Source organism: Lagenorhynchus albirostris, chromosome 6 (assembly GCF_949774975.1).
Source record: "Lagenorhynchus albirostris chromosome 6, mLagAlb1.1, whole genome shotgun sequence".
Lineage (NCBI taxonomy): Eukaryota > Metazoa > Chordata > Mammalia > Artiodactyla > Delphinidae > Lagenorhynchus > Lagenorhynchus albirostris.
In genome coordinates, this window is record NC_083100.1 from 13,484,365 (window position 1) to 13,506,152 (window position 21,788).

Below are 21,788 nucleotides of genomic sequence, written 5' to 3' on the forward strand. Positions count from 1 at the left end.
TTATATCAAAAGGCAGGGAAAGGATGCAAGAAGGGCTTTTTTTTCAATTACCCATCATGCCATAGTGTCTCTGTATCTTCTACTTGAAAATATTGAATGTCTCACAGCTTTCACTAAATGGATTATGTTGGGCAACTAAATTTCTTCTTTCCTCCAAGCGTGAAGTCCTGTGTTTTTATTTGCTACATCAGCAATCTTCATTGAAGGGCCCTTCCAGAGAGGATATTCACCTTTCATCATCCTCAGTTTACTCAAGCATTTGTAAAATGGGTTTGTTTTTGTTCTGTTTCGGTGCAGAAAGTACATGGAAATCCATGTTGTTGGCCCACTGTGTTACATTTTGTTTTGTTTTGTTTTTTATAGTTGGAAAAAAACATTGACTGCTGCTTTGAGGAGCTCATTAGCAATTATTAAAATGTTGGTAACAGTTTCTGGAGCTTTACCAGCAGAGATCCTCCAGAGAGGGCTTTAGAAGTTGAAGCTAAATCTGTGGGCTTTGCAGAGCGGGGAGGGGTGGGGTTGGTGGGAAAGTGTCTGCTGATGTCATTGACGTGAAAAATAAAATAATTTTTTTTTTCATTTATGAGATCACTTTAACATGCAGATTTCACATTGACCCATCCAGCTTCCAGGAGCCCAAAAATAATCCAAACAATGATCCTTTTTTTATTTAGGCTGCATGAATGCTTCATCCAAGGGCTAAGGGAACTTAGACTGTGTACTTAGTCTTCAGTAATATTTTATTATTCATTTTGGGCTCAATCTTTCTCACTTTGTGAGTTCTATGCAGTTTGGCGTAAACATATCAACTGTAGAATGAAACAACCACCTTTCTCCCACTGGCATTTTAAATATCTCTCGGGCAGCTTCTTTGAGGGAGGTGTCTTTCCCCTTGGCTTTAGGAGTTTAATGTGGTGAGATTATCTAGCTATTTTTTCAGACTCTTCTCCGTTTTCAGCACACTGTTTCCATATTAACTGTGTTGTTCAATCCTACTAAAGAATTACCCAACTTCTCTCTATATCGGCAAAGAGGCTCAGAGCCAAGCAATTAATCCTGACACAGGATCCAAGTTTCAGTGACGACGAAGACAGTCTGTGTTACTTTGATTGCTAGCAGGGAGCCAACGGCTTAAAATAGACCCAAGTAGACCTCACAAGGAAGTATCTAATTCACGAAAATTGATGATAATCATCATAATACTATAGCAAGTAAGGAGAAGGCCTTTCTCCACATTAACAAAGATCAGGTTTACATAAACATCTACTCTGTGGATGTGACAAGGCTGAACGCCATGTGCACTGGAGGCTTGGCGCTTAAATTACTGAGTGAGATGTCAGGTATTTCAAGATCTTCTCATATTATTTAAGATCTGGAAATAATAATAATTTGGGGCTTTGCCCCAAATGCCTGGAGTCTCCATGACTCTCTTAGAAGGGTTGCACGATATCAGAGCTTTGGTGATTCTAAGAAATGAAATCCAACCAGATGTTGAGAAAAAGCAAGATTCTCCGTTTCAGTGGTTAATACAATATTTTCTTTGTCTACAGCAAGAAAAGCCCAGGCTTCTCCAGCCTCTGGATTATGAAACTGTCATTGAAGAACTTGAAAAGACCTATCAGAATGATCCCCTTCGAGATCTCCTGTTCTTCCCCAGTGACGACTTTTCAGTAAGTGTTGTCTTTTCCAGCCATCTAAGTTCAGGAGGGCCCACAAGGTGATAGTAGATCCTCCCAAATTGTGTCGCTGTCTTTCCTTATAGATTTGGGGAGCTCAGCCCTCTTCCTGTGGTCACCCTACATCACCGTCATCACAGATGGAATGCATATCCAGTATAGAAAGTGCCCAAGGTCTTCTAAAGTTGGAAGATTGGAGGCTCAGTGATAACTGTGGCCACCCGGGATGGAAGGGGCATGGGGAGCTGCCTGGCTCCAGGTGGTACTATTGTCCCTGCCAGTATCTTGGTTTCTAACCACTTACCTAGCCTCACAGAACACTTCCTCCCTTAGGCCATTTGTAACTGAAAGCTTCCAAGCAACTGGAACCAACCAAAGGCAGAGGCGGGGGCACAAAAGATGTAGGTCTTAAAAATCACCCTTAATCGTGGCTGTCCCTTGCTCAGCCTTGTGGGCAAGGAAAGGTAGGCGAGTGCGTCTTCACGGAAGGATCTGTGATCTGAGATGTGTCCCATTTAGGGTGATGCTCACTGGCACGCAGAACACTCCAGAGGGTGGTGCAGGGAATGAATACAAAGGCAATTCATTTTGGAGACAAGCACAATAAAGCTATGGGTGATGGGCATGCATGTGTCCCAAGCGTTCCATCTGTGGTCATCTGAAGCATGTTTAATTTGTTGGTGAATATCTATATAAACAGAGATCTCAATGGGCAGATGGTGACCTTTCCTTTTTTTGTAAGAGAAAGGTAGTCTCAGACATCACAAAAATGAACATCTTTTTTGTGTGTGTGGATATAATTTCTTTCTTTTTTTTTAACATCTTTATTGGAGTATAGTTGCTTTACAATGTTGTATTAGTTTCTGCTGTATAACAAAGTGCATCAGCTATACGTATACACATATCCCCATTATCCCCTCCCTCTTGCGTCTCCCACCCACCCTCCCTATCCCACCCCTCTTGGTCACAAAGCACCGAGCTGATCTCCCTGTGCTATGCAGCTACTTCCCACTAGCTATCTATTTTACATCTGGTAGTGTATATATGTCCATGCCACTCTCTCACTTTGTCCCAGCTTACCCTTCGCCCCTCCCCGTGTCCTCAAGTCCATTCTCCGCGTCTGCGTCCTTATTGCTGTCCTGCCCCTCGGTTCTTCTTAAAGCAGATGAAAAAGCAGCTCTGAGGTAACCTGTGGCACAGCCACTGTCTGTGGAAACCTCTGACGAGTTGCTGGGGCCCCAGGGCTTCCACTTCCTCAAACAGCCTCAAACTTCCATTCCTTCTCTTATCTTGGGGGCAGATCTGGCTTCTGGTTTCTACAGGTTCATTTTTTTCACCTTTCTCCTTGAATTAATAAAAAAGAGGTGTGTGGAAGTCAACAATTTTCTGTTCCAAGTACCGAGAATGATGGAAAGAAAGGAGACAGATTTGTAGACAGGAAAAAGAAACTCTTCCCATCTGTTTTTCAGACTTTTAAATGTCTCTCGCTTGAGTGTTTGACACACTTTAAAAGAGGCTTATCTTGGACAGAAATCTTGTTTCCGTGGTAGGACGGGGCCACGGGGCCTGAAATGCAAGCACAAAGTTGAACCACGTTTTACTTTTTAATTCTGCATCCTCATTTTCTTTCAGACCGAGGGTAAACCTTGAAACAGTCTCTTTCTGTCAAACAGCACACACACAAACAGCTTGACACTTGGAGCCCCTTTTCTTCTAGCTCTGTTACTCAGAAATACGGTCAAAAGCTACTCCAAGTTCCCCCAGCTCAAGAAGAGAATGGAGGCATGTAGATGCAAGGTAACATTTGTACTGAATTTGAATTCATTTTTTGGCATCTTTCCACACTCATTTAGGTTAAGACTGGTCTGATTACTCTGTGTCCTTTGCTATTATCCTTAATTGTGTAAACAGAGCATATAATAAGTGCTTTGTTATTTTCCCAATGTAAACATTCCAATAAATACACTGAATTCTTTTATCTTGGCCTTGCTTAAGACCCATCTGTGGCCACCCCCATTGCCTTCAAAACGAAGGGCAAACACTGTAGTATTTCCCAAGGGCTTCTCCATGATCTGGTCCTTGCCCATTTCTCAAGGCCATGGTCTTCCACCCCAACCCAACCCCCCACCCTGTCATACACAGTCACCCTCATCCCCAACTGGGGTAACATGCTAGCACAATTCTGAACGTAACATTCTATCACCCCATACACGATGTCCTTCCTTTATTCATTCAACAAATATAGAAGGTATAATACCAAATGTTAGGTATTAAAATATCTCAGAATGGGGAGACAGCAGTGATTAGACAGAAATATCCTAGTTTTAATGAAGCTTACCTTCTGGTGGGAGGAATCAGGCAAAAAACAAATAAGTAAATAAATTAATTAGCAAGATAATTCAGATAAAGACCAGTTCTATGAAGAATGAACGGGGCCGAGTAATAGGAGTAACGAGGGGAAGAACTGAGCCGGACTGGATGATCAAGGGCACCTCTGACAAGCTGACATTTGAGCTGAGCTCTGAATTCCCAAAGAAGACCAACCCTGCTAAAGCCTGGGGAAGGAAGGAGGGTTTGGGGCCGCAGGAAGCTGCTCTGAAGGCCCAGGAGAGGTCTGGGTGGACAGCCAGAGTGGTCAGAGTTGAGGTCAGGCAAGGACAAGATAAGACATTTGCATCTTATTGGAAAGGCAAGTGGCGAGTCACTGGAGTGTTTCAAGAAGGGGGACGAGTGACCTGGTGCATGTTGTTAAAAGCTCATCTGGCCTCTGCATGGAGAGCACATAACAGGGTGTAGAAGAAGCTGGGAACCGGCTGGCAGCATGGCTCCCAGTTGGCAGGTTTGATGCCACCCTATCATCAGAAAATATTGTGTTAGACAAACAGCTCAATTTTCATTTCCATGAAATGATATTTTCACAAACTAAAGGAGAGTATTGAATATTATTACCACGTAAAGTTGCCAGTTTTTGAACAACATTCAGATGGATTGGTTTCCTGCTTTCCTACTCTACAGAGGAAGGGTTGACAAACAAGGGCTCATGAGTGGCCTGTTACCTAATTTCGTATGTCCCGAGAACTAAGAATGGTTTTTACGTTTTTTAAACACTACCCTGTTTTATTTTCTTCATAGAATTGATTAAATAGTTGAAGGGAAAAAAGAATACTTTATAACCCATGAAAATTATATGAAATTCAGATTTTGATATCCATAAATAAAGTTTTATTTGAACCCAATGACACCCATTCATTCACCTGTTGTCCATGGCTGCTTTCATGATACAGCTGCAGAGTTACAACAGAGGTGCAGTAATTGCAGCAGAGAGAGAGGGCCCTAAAAGATTTACTATCTGACCCTTTACAGAAGAAATTTGGGGATCCCCTCTATACAGTACAACCATGCTCGTTTTGGGGGGGCTTCCTCTCCCTCCATGTGGAGTAAAGCCCTTCTTTAAATGCCTTCTGCCACAGTCTGCTCCATCCACAGCCTGCATCACATTTCAGGGGTGTTGCTCGCCAACAGCAAGGCTTCTGTTCACCTGGCTAGGGTATCGTTTCCCAGGCCCATCCTTGAGCAATGAGTAAGGATGCTCTGGGATATGAGCAGTCACCCAATGAGAGGTAGTAATTGAGTGGCCACTCCAATCCCAAAGCATCTCAGGATGGAAGGAGGGGAGCGGCCCCAAACTCCCCACCCTCCCTCCAATGTCCTTCCCAGTTGTGCCCTGCGGACGGGAAAATCTAGCTCACTTCTGTGTTTCCGTGTTACCAGGCGCCCACGCTTGCAGTAGACATGGTTCATTATTCGGTTTGCTTAATCAGTATTTATTCAGCACCCACAAGGCGTGAATACAGAGTAGCACTTTCTAGACAAGACAGACTGACAAGAAAAACAAAAGCCCTGTGTTTAAGGAGTGTGTGCCCTAATAAGGATGAACACTAAACTTGATTAAGAATGCTTATGGTTAAGAAACAACAAGAAACGAAGTCTTCATCTGGTCCTCTATACCCCGTAAAGGAGATTATTTTTTACCAGGACAGTATTCCATTCACACTGCTGGCCCAAGCCATCGTCATCCTTTTTTGCCTGGATCCCCAGAAGTGGTCTTTAACTGGTCTCCCTGCATCCTTCTTTGCCTTGATTGATTTATTCAATGGAAGCTTTTGGAAATACAAGTCAGATAACGCCACGCCTCTAGTTAAAACTTTCCAGTGGTTTTGCATCGCCTTTAGAGTCAAATCCAGCTTCTCACCTGGCCCCTGATCATCTCTGAGCCGTTTTCTCCTAGCCCCATTTCCCTTGGTCACTACACAGATACCGAGCGTTCTTTGTGTTCCCTGCTTTTCCCCAGCCCACCCCCTCCGTGGGGCCTTTTACTCCCGTCACACAGCTGGTTCGTTTCTTCCATTCATGGTTCAGTTCAAATGCTACCTCTTCAAAGAACCATCTCTGACTTCCAACCTGCATTACCCCGCCTCCACCCTGTGTTACTCTATCACATCCCCCTGTTTGCTTCTCTTTATGATACTTACCACTACCAAGGAGGATCTTGGTTTGCTTTTTCGCTCTCTCACCATCAGTGAGTAACCCCAAGCAGGACAAGGGTGTCCCTGCCTTGATCATGGTAAGACCCCCCAGCAACTAGAACGGCGCTCGGCACCGAGCAGGTGGAAAATGAATATCTATTTCACGAGTTGTCTTTCAGACACATGTATGTTATTATTTTAGACTATAACTTTGAGTACCTTTAGGAACCAAAAAGGCTATTCTGAAATGAAATTTGAGAATAAAGAGAATGAAGTCATTGGTTTTTCTTGAGATCATTAATATGATACTTTCCTCTTTGACACAACTTAACACATCACCTTAAAACAACAGCGCTAAGTTCGGGATCCCTTTCCCCAGAGGCTCATTCCATCCGATACAGTGACTGGTACTCAGCTGCTATCAACAAAGGCTGATTTCCTCCCTGTAGCACCCTGTACTTATTCACTTGTTTTCTGTTACTAGGCAAGGGAGAAATCAATTCATATCTGCATTTTAAGTACCCAACACAACGTCTGGCTCATGGGCATTCAATAAAGATTGTTGAACATTGAATGGAAATCGTCTTCTTCCAGATTAAGAAGCCAAAGTAGAAGCATTTTCCTCTTTCTTGGCCCACGAGGTAGAAACTCTTCCTCTGGTGCGTGGGTTCTGGGGAAAAGCAGTGTGATCTTCTGTACTGCTTGCATCGTAATGATTACTTGGAATAAGCCATCCAGATGCATTTATTAACTCATTCATTTCAAAAACATGCACTCCTTCAGTAATTGTATTTGCTGCTCTTGTTTTTTCTCATTTTTCTCTTTGAAGCTGGTAGTAATAGAAACTTAAGACCAAAAAATAAAGAACTTACTCACCAGATTGTGGCTTCACGAAATAGGCAAGGAGAGTAAGAAAGGAAAACAAGAGCTAAAGAACAGTTTGCACAGGGAGATCAGCTTGGTGCTTTGCGATGACCTGGAGGGGTAGGATAGGGAGGGTGGAAGGGAGGCTCACGAGGGAGGGGATATGGGGACATGTGGATGTATAGGGCTGATTCGCTTTGCTGTGCAACAGAAACTAACACAGTATAGTGAAGCAATTATACTCCAGTAAAGATCTATTTTAAAAAACAACAGTTTCGGGGCTTCCCTCGTGGCGCAGTGGTTGAGAGTCCGCCTGCCAATGCAGGGGACACGGGTTCGTGCCCCAGTCCGGGAGGATCCCACATACCACGGAGCGGCTGGGCCCGTGAGCCATGGCCGCTGAGCCTGCACATCTGGAGCCTGTGCTCCGCAACGGGAGAGGCCACAACAGTGAGAGGCCCGCATACCGCAAAAAAAAAAAAAAAAACCAACAGTTTCAAGGACACAGTGAATCATATTGGGGAGTGTCTCAGTCGAAGGAGAAACTGATACAAAATAGCAGAACAAAACTTGAGAAAGGCAGAAATGAGAGAATGATACAGAAAGATACAGAAAGCCTAAAGTGGCATCATTTCTGGGAGATGTAAAAACCTTAAAGAAGAAAGTTCAGAGGTCCAAAAGCAATACTGACACTGTGGAAAGGCCACCTGATCACCTGTATTTCCATACTGCCCACCCCTGTCAAACTGCTCTATTTCCACTCAGTTTCCTGGCCCACCTTCTGTGAGCTACTTGCTGTAGACAGCAAGGACACCAACATGAACAAGAAACAGTACTTCTGCTTGAAAGGTTAGACTTTCAGTGCTGGTCAGTGGCGTCTTCAAAGTCAAAGGTCTACATTGCACATCTGAAGTAGCCTGTCGAAAGAGATAACATAATCTTCTCAAATCCTTTCTTCATACCAGTAGTTCAGAAGTAGAGTCTCAGGGCTCTCCAGTACATCCTGCAATTTTCATGGCTTATTAACAAGACTTCGTGAACTGGGCTTTCTTAACATTTATTCTTTCATAGCCTGTTTTTAGCTATAAAAAGCAACTGGTATGTGGGGACTTCCAGGCTCAACCACATGGGTCATTTTGTAAGAGGAAGCAGAAAGACCTTAATATCTTTTAAATGGAAAAGCAGAAAGGCCGTGATCATTTATTTTTTTCTTCTTGCATCTCTTACTGAGACACAGCCTAACATTTTATAAGAATGTCCACCTCTTTTAAATCCTTGGCTTCTTAGCCTGAAAAGCAGACTTTAAATGGCTCTTGGTGTTCATGCAAGAACGCTGTGATTGCAGTTTAAAAGTTAAGTAAGGGTCTTTCTCAAACTAGGTTATTCTTAGTTATAATATCCCTCTCGTTTACAAGCTAATGAAGCTGAGATTTGGAAAGGCTCATGTTCAAGGATGTAGAGTAACTGTGATGACAGAAATCAAACATAAGTACCTTGACTTTTGCTATTGGAGTTTCTGTCTAAACAGCGTGCTCTGAGCCAGCTGCTTCTTAGAAAAATAAGGTGCATGACTTGGGGAAAATATTAACTCCCTGCATCCCACAGTGAGTGGTACCATTACAATATTGCAGAGAAGGGATTCTAGAGAACTTACTTCAGTTCAGTAAGGATATGTGGAGAATGCTCTGGACTTGATTGTGCTAGGAATATATGTCCACATGAAGACTTCTATGTGACTATTCATAGCCTCATTATTCATAATCCAAAGTGGAAACAACCCAAATGTCCATTAACTGAAGAGTGGATAAACAAAATATGGTATATTCATGCAGTGGAATATTATTCAGCCATAAAAAGGAATGAAGTACTGACAACATGGGTGAACCTTGAAAACGTTATGCTAAGTGAAAGAGGCCAGTCCCAAAAGTGTACCCATGGTATGATTCCATTTACATGAAATGTTCACAATAGACAAATCCGTAGAGACAGAAAACTGATTAAAGTTGCCTAGGGCTGGGGAGGAGGGAGAAAGGAAAGTAATTTCTAGTGGATATGGGGTTTCTTTTGGGGGTGATGAAGATGTTCTAAAATTAAAGAGTGATGGTGATTGCATAATCCTGTGCATAGACTTAAAACCACTGAACTCGCTTTAAAAGGGTGAATTTTATGGCATGTCAATTATATTTCAATAACAGTGCTATATTTTAAAAAAAAGGATTGTTCTAAGCATTAAGGTAGGGATCATGTAGGTGCTCAGAGACAGGATACCAAAAAAATCCTGAAGACATGTCTGCATTCAAGTACTTCATTCTTTAAAAGGGATAACAAAGTATACCAGAGACACAATAGAAAACACGGCCAAGGGCTTCCCTGGTGGCGCAGTGGTGGAGAGTCCGCCTGCCGATGCAGGGGACACGGGTTCGTGCCCCGGTCCGGGAAGATCCCACATGCCGCGGAGCGGCTGGGCCCGGGAGCCATGGCCGCTGAGCCTGCGCGTCCAGAGCCTGTGCTCCACAACGGGAGAGGCCACAACAGTGAGAGGCCCGCGTACCGCAAAAAAAAAAAACAGAAAAAAACAAAAAAACATGGCAAAACATTTCATGTATAGTTACATTTTATCACGAAAGCAGATTTAATGTGGCTTGCTTACATACAAAAGTACACACACGTAACATGACTGGCTGAATTAATCACTTGCAGAGCTTTGGGTTCTACAATATTCTACAGTTAAGCTGCAGACTTCATGGGTAATACAGACAGTAAACGATATAATTCTGAGAAGAGAAGATGTATGTTGGATGAATTAGAGAAGATTTTCAAAAGAAGGTGGCATCTTTGTCAAACCTGAGATTAGGAAAGAACAAGGAAAGAAAAGGGTTTTCTGAGAGTAGGAGCACGGCAAGGTATGTGCAGGTCTGAGCCCAGCGCGGAAGAAAGAATGCCCGCAGCCATGGGAAAAGGTGCCCTGGCGGCTTGGCTGCGGTGGGTTGGCTCCCATCTTAGGCCTGTTGCTGCTCATGAGGGCATATCTGCAGGCCTCACATGGAGCAGGCTTCTTCGCCGTACCTCCTTGGAGAGTGAGCTCAGACCACAGCCTCTGAGTCCTTGCCAAGGGGAGACCTTGGTGCAATAAGTATATTCCTGTTGTTGGAACAGTGTGTTCTATTAATACTCACATTTTTCCATATGTAAAACGTTTCATCCTTACCACCATGGAGGAGGTGAGACACATTTTGGAGCCTGGAAAATGAAGCACAGAAAAAAGAAGGGAAGTGACTTGCTCCGTGGTTTGCCTGTCCAAGACTAAAATGTCTTGAAACAGGTCTCCAAGGTTCCCTAATTATATACTTAAACACTATGATGGATGAATCACCATGCTTGACTTGGCTGGATCATGACTAGGGTCCAGTTATGGGCAACTGCTCACTATTCGTGCAAAACAAGAAAGACCTTTCCCTTAAAGCACAATGAAAGTATTCATGTGAATTCTCATGTATGTCAAAAAATAAAATCACAATACTCTTCTGAATGGGGTAAAAAATGTTTTTCAAGCAACCAATGTAGTATAAGTGTCTGCTCTACTAGGATAAAAACCAGTATCAGTGTCTTAATTTGAGAAATTTAGGTGAAGATTACTTTTAAACACACGCTTACGTTGGAATTGACCACAAAGTGTTAGTTAATAGCCCTTATTGTGAGGTTTGTTGGCTTCTCGAGCTCAGAATGATGGGTTACTCTAAACACCATCATTTTTGTCCTCTTTTTTGAGCAGCTGGGATCTACAATACCGTCAGAGGGAGCTTTGCTCAGCTCCGACATAGGAAAAGCAACTTCTTTTTTAGACTTTGACGGTGGCCTTTGGCCAATTGAGACATGGCCCCTATGTGCTTGGAATGAAGTCTTCTGTAGTCATTTTAGCCAGCAGCATGGTAGCTGTGACAAAGCCCCAAAGACTACCCACTGCAGAGTAGAAAGAATCAGAGAGTGTCAGGGCTGCCGTGGGTGATGTCTGAATGTCATGGACCTGAAACTACAAACACAGGTCTGCATGCCTCATTTCATAAATAAAAGGACAGTTTTTATTTCCAGATGCCTAATCTCTGGACAATAGGCCCTTATGAGACTCTCCCACCCGATGAGCAGCTCGGCTGCGTTCCAGTGCAGTCTCAGATCCGTCTCATGCTATTGAGCTCTACTGATCGTCGACCAGAGGGTTTATTAAAGAGAACAGGAAGTCTGTTGTGGCCAAGGCAATTTGTAGTGGTCGGAAAGCATCTAATTCTCAGAAAAGAAATTATTTGTAACCATGTTAATTCCCTTACTTAACAAATGTGACTCTGTATACTTTTTTCCTATTTGATCGATTTATTTTTGCTTCAGCAGAGATACATGAAAGAAATGTAAAATGATCAAGATGGGGCTAGGGGGTTAAGAGGTACAGACTGTTGTGTATAAAATAAATAAGCTACAAGGATGTATATAGTACAACACAGGGAATATAGCCAGTATTTTGTAGTGACTGTGAATGGAATAGAACCTTTAAAAATTGTGAATCGCTATGCTAGACACCTGTAACTTACGTAATATTATACATCAACTATACTCCAATTAAAAAATGAAAACAAAAGGAATCAAAAATGAGTAGAAGCAATACAGTTCTTAAAGGTGAAATTGTATGGAGCCCTTCTGCTTTTTCACGCAAGTTCTCCAGCATTATGACAAACTATAACTGAGGTTAATAGCATGTTATTATACATGTATTCCTTTTCTTGTATTTGTGTACTCTGTGCAAGGTATTAGATGTGCATGTTGTAAAATATTGTTTCAGATTTATCACATGGTTACATGAGGGTGATTCAGCCCCAGCTGCCTTATTTAGCAAAGAATCAACATCATCTCATAACTAGAGGTCATCAGGGATCACACATAACCATTGTACCTATGATTCATTTTTATTACCCCAAATTGAAGGAACTTCCAATCTCATATATTGAATATGAGCATTAGCCTGTGTATTTGGGACCCTAATCTTTACTCTGTGGCATCACAAATCAGGTAGTCATGTAATTATTATTACTGGAAACCTGAGCCCACCTTCCAGAAAAACAAAACAAAACAAAACAAAAACCTTCTTAAACCAGCTCAGTATTCACTCTATTGAACTATACCACAGAGTACTTGATCTTAGTGGGATGATAGGTTTATGGTATAACTAAAAAGGAAACTAAACTTTGGGCCCCTTTACTCTCCATCAGACTTAGAGTATTTTAGAGCAGCTATTATTTTTTTAAAGGCAAGAAATCAATAAACTGTGGTAGATAATGAAAAAGAGGAATCTTTTGCTTTTTTATATAAAAATTTTACTATAAAATAATGACTGAAATATAGAAAATTTTTTCAATTGGAGGAAAAAAATCCTTAATCTTGCCAGTAGATCACAATATGTAATGTTCCCTGGAAACGCATCAAGTTACACTGTGTATCTGCAACTTATCTGTCCAAACAGGAAATAAGTTATCCCCAGACAACTTAAATCCAGCAATAAACCCCAAAGCTCAGTTTAGGCATGGATTTTCGTCTTCTACTCCAACCTTTCAATAGAGTTTATTTACTGTTTATCTTCTAACAGAGTGAATAACATAAAAGATGCAATTAGCAAAAGGAAATTCAAAAGGAATCAAAAATGTAAAATCTAGATAATAATAAATCCTAAACTGGCTCCAGCACGCTTCACGTGGGAGGTAATGGTTCCCTGTGCATGTATCTATACTTGGCTTAAATCGACAGCCATGTCCTGCGAGCACTTCCAGACTCTCTTCACACAAACCGCAGTCAAATCCTGGGGCAGATGCACTGACCGAGGGGCTCTGTATCTGTGTTTCAAGATGAGCATTTATTTTTGCCATATAATGTATCTTGATTACAGTTTTCTTATTATTTTTTTGTCCTCTGATCATTATTTTTGTCCTCTGATCCTGTTAGAATCACATGACATTCTTCCTGTTTCAGTGTCCAAATCCCATCCTCCCAATATGCATGTACATGCGTGCATGCCCCCACACACAGATATACCCACACACCACACCCACTCACACATGCACATATACATGCTCACACATGACAGACACACGCTCACACATGACAGACACACTCGCCATGCACACAAACACACGCTATCAAGTACAGCATACCTTCCTGCATAATCACACTCACACACCAGGCACACACCACACACACACATTCACACAGACATACTTACACGCTACATGCAACCACACAAGCTCACACAGACGCACACCACCCACACACCACATGCATACACAGAATGCACATTTACATACTCACACACATTCAACACACTCAACAAGTAAGTACTGAGCACCCAACCAGGCACTGAGGTTATAGCGATGAACAAAACAGACCAAATTTCTTTCCCACGAGGAGCTTATATCAAGAGTGAAGAGAAAAGGGGATTTGAAGAAAATATGAGGCTAGGATCGGAAGAAAAAGAATGATGCTGCCCTTGGTAGCAGAGCCTGCAGCTGCAGCTGTGACCTCAGAAGACTAAATTCCCTGGACCCCTCTCCTTCCCAAAAGTAAGGATGGGTTTTAAGACTCTCATCTGTTTTAATAATTGGTCTAGAAAAAAATGCCCTTCATCTAGAACAGTTCAAATGAACCTTATTTTGTGCTTTAGAAATGCTGATGAATCATTTGTGGGTTTGGGGATGTACAAAATAAAAGATCCCAACTGTTGGTACCATGTATGTTAACAGATTCATCATCCCAGCATCCTTGTAATCCCCAAGGAGTACAGACTAAAGGAAGCTGGTAGCTGTTAATGGAAAGTTACCAATTTATGGCATCCCATAAGATATATACAGGGGAAACAATCTATGAATTCTGTTTTAAATGTCTTATATTAAGAGATTCTTTATATTTTTAGTTAATGTATATTCATTTAATAAAAAGTTTTTGTTTAGCATTGAAGTTGAAAATGTTTTATTTATTTCAGTGAAAATAAAGACGCTAAAAACATGACTTATTTTCTTCAAGGTCCAGATTTACTGAGTACCCTTTCTTCTCTCCCACCATAATAGTGGCTACACACACACACACACACACACACACACACACACACACACACAGGGCTTCTGAAAGGGGCTAAATTTACCCTGTGGATATTCAAGAGATTATTTACAGTAGGATTAAAATAATGTAGATTTTGTAGGTTTTCTTTTTCATTTCAAATGTATTTTATTAATAGCATTAAGAACAAAAAAGATACCAATATAAATAAACTAGTCAAAATATACAGATGCCCAAATTTTTGTGTTCTGCAGGGAAGGAAACAGCTTAAAATTATGAGCTTCAAAGATAAAACAGTAATTGCAATACAGTATTGCAATCCTCCCTTATACACTGGGGATACGTTCCAAGATCCCCAGTGGATGCCTGAAACTTCAGATAGTACCAAACTCTATCTATACATACTGTTTTTTCTTATACGCACATACCTATGATAAAGTTTAATTTATAAATTAGGCGGAGTAAAAGATTAACAATGACAACTAATAATAAAATAGAACAATTATAACAATATACTGTAATAAAAGTGATGTGAATATGGTCTCTTTCTCTATCACAATATCTTATGATACTGTACTCACCTTTCTTCCTGTGATGATGTGAGATGATAAATGCCTAGGTGATGAGGTGAAGTGAGTTGAACGATGTAGTGACATAGTATTAGGCTACTATTTATTATCTTTCTGACAATACATCAGAAGGAGGGTCATCCTGGATCATGGAGCCCTGAAGATGTCGATGAGATGGGATGTTGGGGACAGAGTGTGAAGGCTTGAGATATCATCATGCTATTCAGAACAGCACACAATTTCAAACTTATGAATTGTTTATTTCTGGAAGTTTCCACTTAATATTTTTCGACCCTGGTTAACCATGTGTAACTGAAACCATGGAGCAGGGGGGACTAACTGTAATGCCAGTGGTGGTAATCCAAAGAGGTTTGAATCTTACCTCCTAGAGATTAAATTGGTAAGAACTATGGAAGTTTCTCTGTCTTCTCTTATCCTTAAATGCTAAGATCTCATACACTTCTTTATTGTGCCTTTGGTATAGTGGTCTGCCCAGTGCTTTAAGATGGAAGGCTTAATTTTCTTTCCTTGTTCCTCTCAGACTGCCACAGTTCCTTGGGACATACGAACATTGTACTCAACCGTACCCGAAGATGCAGAGCACAAAGCAGAAAGTTTACTGGTGAGAGAGGTAAATGCAGTGCTTCCAACCCTTTATTTTATAAAGCTTCGCTTCACCCCATTTAGTTCTTTTTTTTTTAACATCTTTTTTGGAGTATAATTGCTTTACAATGTTGTGTTAGTTTCTGCTGTATAACAAAGTGAATCAGCTATATGTATACATATATCCCCATATCTCTTCCCTCTTGCGTCTCCCTCCCACCCTCCCTATCCCACCCCTCTAGGTGGACACAAAGCACCCAGCTGATCTCCCTGTGCTATGCGGCTGCTTCCCACTAGCTATCTATTTTATATTTGATAGTGTATATATGTCAATGCTACTCTCTCACTTCGTCCCAGCCTACCGTTCCCCCTCCCCGTGTCCTCAAGTCCATTCTCTACGTCTGCATCTTTATTCCCGTCCTGCCTCTAGGTTCTTCAGAACCTTTTTTTTTTTTAGGTTCTGTATATATGCGTTAGCATACGGTATTTGTTTTTCTCTTTCTGACTTACTTCCACTCTGTATGACAGAATATAGGTCCATCCACCTCACTACAGATAACTCAATTTCATTTCTTTTTATGACTGAGTAATATTCTATTGCATATATGTGCCACATCTTCTTTATCCATTCATCTGTCGATGGACACTTAGGTTGCTTCCATGTCCTGGCTATTGTAAATAGAGCTGCAATGAACCTTGTGGTACATGGCTCTTTTTGAATTATGGTTTTCTCAGGGTATATGCCCAGTAGTGGGATTGCTGGGTCATATGGTAGTTCTAGGTTTTTAAGGAACCTCCATACTGTTCTCCACAGTGGCTGTATCAATTTACATTCCCACCAACAGTGCAAGAGGGTTTCCTTTTATCCACACCTTCTCCAGCATTTATTGTTCGTAGATTTTTTGATGATGACCGTTCTGACCGGTGTGAGGTGATACCCCACTGTAGTTTTGATTTACATTTCTCTAATGATTAGTGATGTTGAGCATCCTTTCATGTGTTTGTTGGCAATCTGTATATCTTCTTTGGAGAAATGTCTGTTTAGGTCTTCTGCCCATTTTTGGATTGGGGTGTTTGGTTTTTTGATATTGAGCTGCATGAGCTGCTTGTATATTTTGGAGATTAGTCCTTATTTGAGTATTCTTAACAAAAAGATTTAATTTTATTTTCCTTGTTTAGATTGAGTTGTAGGAAAGGCCATAGTATGTGAGAATTTTGGATAACAGACTTTCTATTTTAAGAGAGATATTTCTTTCAAGTATTAACTATAGAAATAGTTAATGGGAAAACCACGTGGACAGCTTAAAGGGACTGATAAAAGTCTGTTGGTGTAGCATCTACTTGCATTTAGTTGGTGTAGAAGAGGCCTATAAAACTGCTACTTCTTCTAACCAGACTGCAGGTGGCTTTGGGGCAGGGATTGGGCCCACACTTAACAGCTACTTAGTAGATGTCTATTGAATGAATAAACGAAGTCAGTCCTTCCTTTACAGAATATGCAATGATATCATTTAGCCCAGCACAGGTCAGACTGAAAGTAGTGGGATCTAAATGCAGTCTTTAATCCTGAGAAAGTAGCGTATCCCAATTAGGATTTAAATGAAGCTGCATAAAATAGCAAAACCCTTTCTCAGCTCTTAAACATATTTGTGCGATAGCTTTATTAGTGTACATACTGATCCTAATCTAATTAATCATACATATTTTATTTTGGACTATTCAATCCAGATCATCTTTACCATAGATTTGCCTTTTTTTCCCCAATTCTATCATTTCATATTTATTTTCTCAAAGTTCACATTGAATTACACCATCTCCTAAGAAGGTTAAAAAAAAAAGTGCAAATTCAGATAACATCAGGATATCTGAGTATACTGTTTTCACATTTACTGATAAAAATGTTTCGTCAGGGCCATAATATTTTGTTTACAGTCGCCTTAGAGGAAGTCTTAATATCTAGTAGGGCATCACTGTTTAAAAAAAGAAAGAAAAAAAAAAGAGTTGGTAAATCATTTTCTACACAAGCAAATCAGAATCATTGAGACCAGGTCTGCAAAGTCCTGCAGGAAATATGTGTTGACTTAGGTAAGATTTGAAATGTTTATGATATTGAATGCCTAACAGGGAATATTTAACTAGGTCTTTTTATGTGTTTTTTACTAAAATGTTTCACTTTCTTCATAAAGATCTTTAACTTTGTTGTTGTTTATTTCTATGTATTTTATAGTTTTGTTGCAAACGTGAGTAGAGTTTTTAAAACCCATTTCCTTTTCTTACTGTTCATTGCTGATATTTTTTAAAAGCTATTGATTTTCAAATATGGATAACTAGCTTACTAAACTCTCTGGTCCTAATAGTTTGGGTTTTTTTTTAACTTTTAGGTGTGTAGTAACATCATCTGCAAAAAAATTTTTAATTTCTTTTTTTCTAATAAGTATATTGTTTCTTTGATTTTTATCTTATTTTATTATCTAATAACTCTAAAACAATATTGAATGATAATGCTAACATCAGGCATATTGTCTTATCCTTGATTTGGTGTTTTCTGACAGTTTCAAGTACAAAAGAACTGTCTAAGAAGTTCTTGGTCTTTATCATGTTTAAGAAGGGCCTTTCTTGGTCTCCACAGTGCTTATAAAGACTGGCTACCCTATGTTGTGAAATTCATATTCAGCCTATTGATATAATAGCTTTTTTCTTGAATTTATCACTGTAATAAAATTAATAGGTTGCTGTCCTATGAATGCATACTTGTGTTTCTGGTATAAACTTTCTTGTTCAAGTTGTACTATTACCTTAATATTTTACTACATCAGAATTGCTAATTTTTTCAAATTTTTGCATTTATATTCATGAGTGAAATTTTGGCTCTAGTTTTCTTTTTTCCTTTGGTATTAGAGAAAAGTTAGCTTTAAAAAATAGAGACATACTCCATCTTTTCCTGTCTTCTGAAATTAAAAAAAATAAGCCAGTGAAATGAAACAGAGTATCAAGAAACAGTTCCAAGTGCATATGGTTACTTAGTAAATGGTAAATATGGCACTCCAGATTCTCTGGGGAAGGGTAGACAATTCAACAAATACCACTTGGCTATCCATTTTGGACAAAAATAAAGTTAGAGTTGTATGTCACAGTACATGTAAAAATTAATTCCAGATGAATTTTTAAAATCTTAATTTTAGAAACGCAAGTTATAAAAACGTAGGAAAACATTCTTTTAGTGGAAAGTTATGGAAAAATGAACACATTTAACAAAAGTCTTAAATTTTTATGATGAATGGAACATAAATCAAGCCAAAAGAAAACAGTTAGTGAACTCATTTGCAACTCATGTTCTTTCGCCACACCACCCCACACACATTCCTAATACCCAAAATTGTACAAGTTAATAAGAAAAGGTAAATAACCCAAGAAAATATGAGCAAAAAGATAGAAGCAGGAAGTTCAAAAAGAGCAAGACTGAGTTGGCCAAGAGGTGTACAAAGTTGCCCAGCTACGGGGCTTCCCTGGTGGCGCAGCGGTTAAGAATCCGCCTGCCAATGCAAGGGACAGGGGTCGAGCGCTGGTCCGGGAAGATCCCACATGCCTTGGAGCAACTAAGCCCGTGCGCCGCAACTACTGAGCCTGCGCTCTAGAGCCCGCGAGCCACAACTACTGAGCCCACGTGCCACAACTACTGAAGCCCACGCGCCTAGAACCCGTGCTCCACAACAAGAGAAGCCACCGCAATTAGAAGCCCGTGCACTGCAAAGCAGAGTAACTCTCGCTCTCTGCAACTAGAGGAAGTCCACACGCAGCAATGAAGACCCAATGCAGCCAAAAATAAATTAATTAGCTTAAAAAAACTCAAAAAATATTGCTCAGCTACACTTGTAATCATAAGAACACAAATTAAAACAAAAATGATGTATAATATCTGAATGAAGAAAAATTTAAGTTGAATATCATTTAGTGATAGTAAGACTATAGGGAAATAAACACTATAACACAGTGTTTGTAATTCTCACATGTCTGTAGCCTTTTGAGATATTCAAATGTATCTTTTTTTTTTACATCTTTATTAGAGTATAATTGCTTTATAATGGTGTGTTAGTTTCTGCTTTATAACAAAGTGAATCAGTTATACATATACATTATGTTCCCATATCTCTTCCCTCTTGCGTCTCCCTCCCTCCCACCCTCCCTATCCCACCCCTTGAGATATTCAAATGTATCTTTTATAAGTCATACATATAAGTATGCAACATGAATATTAGAAAAACAAACACTAGAGCGTAAAAATACAATTACAAGCATGAGTATTGCAGCACCAGACAATTTGTAATATCAGTTGATAAGGGTGGGGTTGAATATATTTTGGCACATCTATATTTTATAATAATAACTAATGGAAAAAAATTACATACATTTAAGTGTATTAATTGGAATGCCCATGATATGCTGTTAAGAGAAGAAAGTAAGCTGCAGAATACACAGTATATCATTGGAGAATTAAAAAAAAATGTGAATATGTAAATATGTTATGTAAGCCTAGAAAAAGTATTAAAAAATGCCCATTAAACTCATAACATTGGTTACTTCACAAGTTTGGGATTATAGGAAGGAGGTAGAAATTGATTTTCAGTGTATATATTCTGTATTGTTGTGATGTTACAAACAAATTTATGTAACTAAAAAGTATTTTGAAAAAAAATTACTTAGAATATATCTAAAAATGCTGCCAGAATTGGAAACAACTCGAGTCTATTTCCTAAAATTGTCTCCAAAAGTTAAAATCCCACTTAATTCTTCAAGTTATTAGGTAGTCACCTTAGAGACTTCACCAGATTCTTTTATTATTATTATTTTTTTTTTAGTTTGATCATGAAAATATCATATGGAGAGATCAAAATCCCATATGTGTTTTGCTTTATGATTCTATCTGCTGGGCTTCTCTGTCCATGATAGAAGCCAATTAGGTTCCTCTGACATAATCCATTCTTAATCATTTGTAATATAGTATAATTTGAATAGACTTATAAACATTTACATGATCTTAGGGACTTTCCTTTCTTGGTCCTTGCACCTCTTTTTGGGTATATAGAGTATTTGTGTGTTCCAGATTTTCTGCAGTCTCTCTCCTTTAGGCTGTGGAAAATTGCTCTCACACGAACCAGGGGTTCTTAGCTCTCCCCTGTGGGTCTCTAGTACCTGAGGCTTTCGAGGCCTTGGATTGGGTTGCCAGCCAACTTCAGCTTTTTTGCTCATTTTATTGCCTGGTAAGCCTTCGGGGTAGGGCCAATCAGCTCAAAGACGAAATCCCAGGACCTAATCAGAAACCACACCCCAATCTCTGGATCCAACCAAGGTGTCAAGTTTAGCTCCTTTCCCTGGTGAAAAGATGGCCTGAAAACTAGGTCAGTACAACACTGGAGACTTCTAAGGATATTCTAGGGTTCTTAGAGGCCTTTAGTTTTGTTTGTACTTTCATGAGCTTCTGCACCACGACTTTAAATGGCCACATCGATCCCTTTATTTCTGTAGTTCTCTAAGAATGTCCACTTCAGCTGAGAACAAGTTGGCCACAAAATATGCCTTTGTCTTGCTATTTCTCCTGGGGAGGAATTTTCACCTTCACCTTTGTTCCTATATTAATTTCCTTCCAACTACTTGCAGCTGGGATTATTCCTCCTTTACTCACTTCCACCCTCCGCTTCTCGATTCTCTTAAGAACTTCTCTAAGGAGAAGTCAGGTGGAATGCCTTTTACCTCAGATGCCGGGTAACTGCCAAAGTTTTAGATTCCAAATCTCAGGGCAGAGCCTCTGACTTGGAAACATGAATGAATCTTCTTACCATGTTTTTCCCAACTGTGTGGATCTAAAGTAAAAAAAAAAAAAAAGAAAGTGGAGAAAGCCTGGGAAGAAACTCTTTTATTCCCTGCTAATTTTTCTGGATCACTAGCCGTGAAAACCCTGTGGAAATTCCCATAGTTGTACTTGTTTTTAAGGATGGAGATAAAGTGAAACTTGTGCCTTAGGATAGAAAGAAGACAAACATTACATGATGATAATGGAACATGAATAGTTGAGCCTGGAGACAGTAGATAGAAAGAAAAGGGTCACCAGAGAGGACACCAATTTCATCCTGCGGAAAGCTGCAGGATGTTCACAGGTCTCACACACACACACAGATTCTTTACACACACACACACACACACACACAGATTCTTTAACTAGCTAACATCTATTGAGGCTGCCTTAGAAGGGAATATGGAATGAATTACTTCCCAAGTTTATTTTACTATGGAGAAATTCTGTTTCCCCCCAAGTATCTTGAGAAATATATTTCAGACTGAGAAATGACCCCAGAGAATTATGCTGGCAAAAAGTCTTGACCTCAATAGCTAATAGCCGCTGATCTTTATTGACTACTTAACTCTGTGCCAGATATGCTTCTCAGCCCTTTGCTTACAGTAGTTAC

General features: G+C 39.9%; 1 protein-coding gene across 3 annotated transcripts in view; it reads left to right on the plus strand.

Moving 5' to 3' along the window:
* Positions 1 to 21,788, plus strand: part of DOCK10 (dedicator of cytokinesis 10) — a 277,694-nt gene that overhangs the window by 121,496 nt on the left and 134,410 nt on the right. For all 3 annotated transcript variants that reach the window (XM_060151258.1, XM_060151257.1, XM_060151259.1), the window contains exons 2-3: positions 1,551 to 1,670; positions 15,266 to 15,355. In XM_060151258.1, coding sequence (XP_060007241.1) covers positions 1,551 to 1,670; positions 15,266 to 15,355 — 210 coding nt within the window. The remainder of the gene's footprint in view (positions 1 to 1,550; positions 1,671 to 15,265; positions 15,356 to 21,788) is intronic.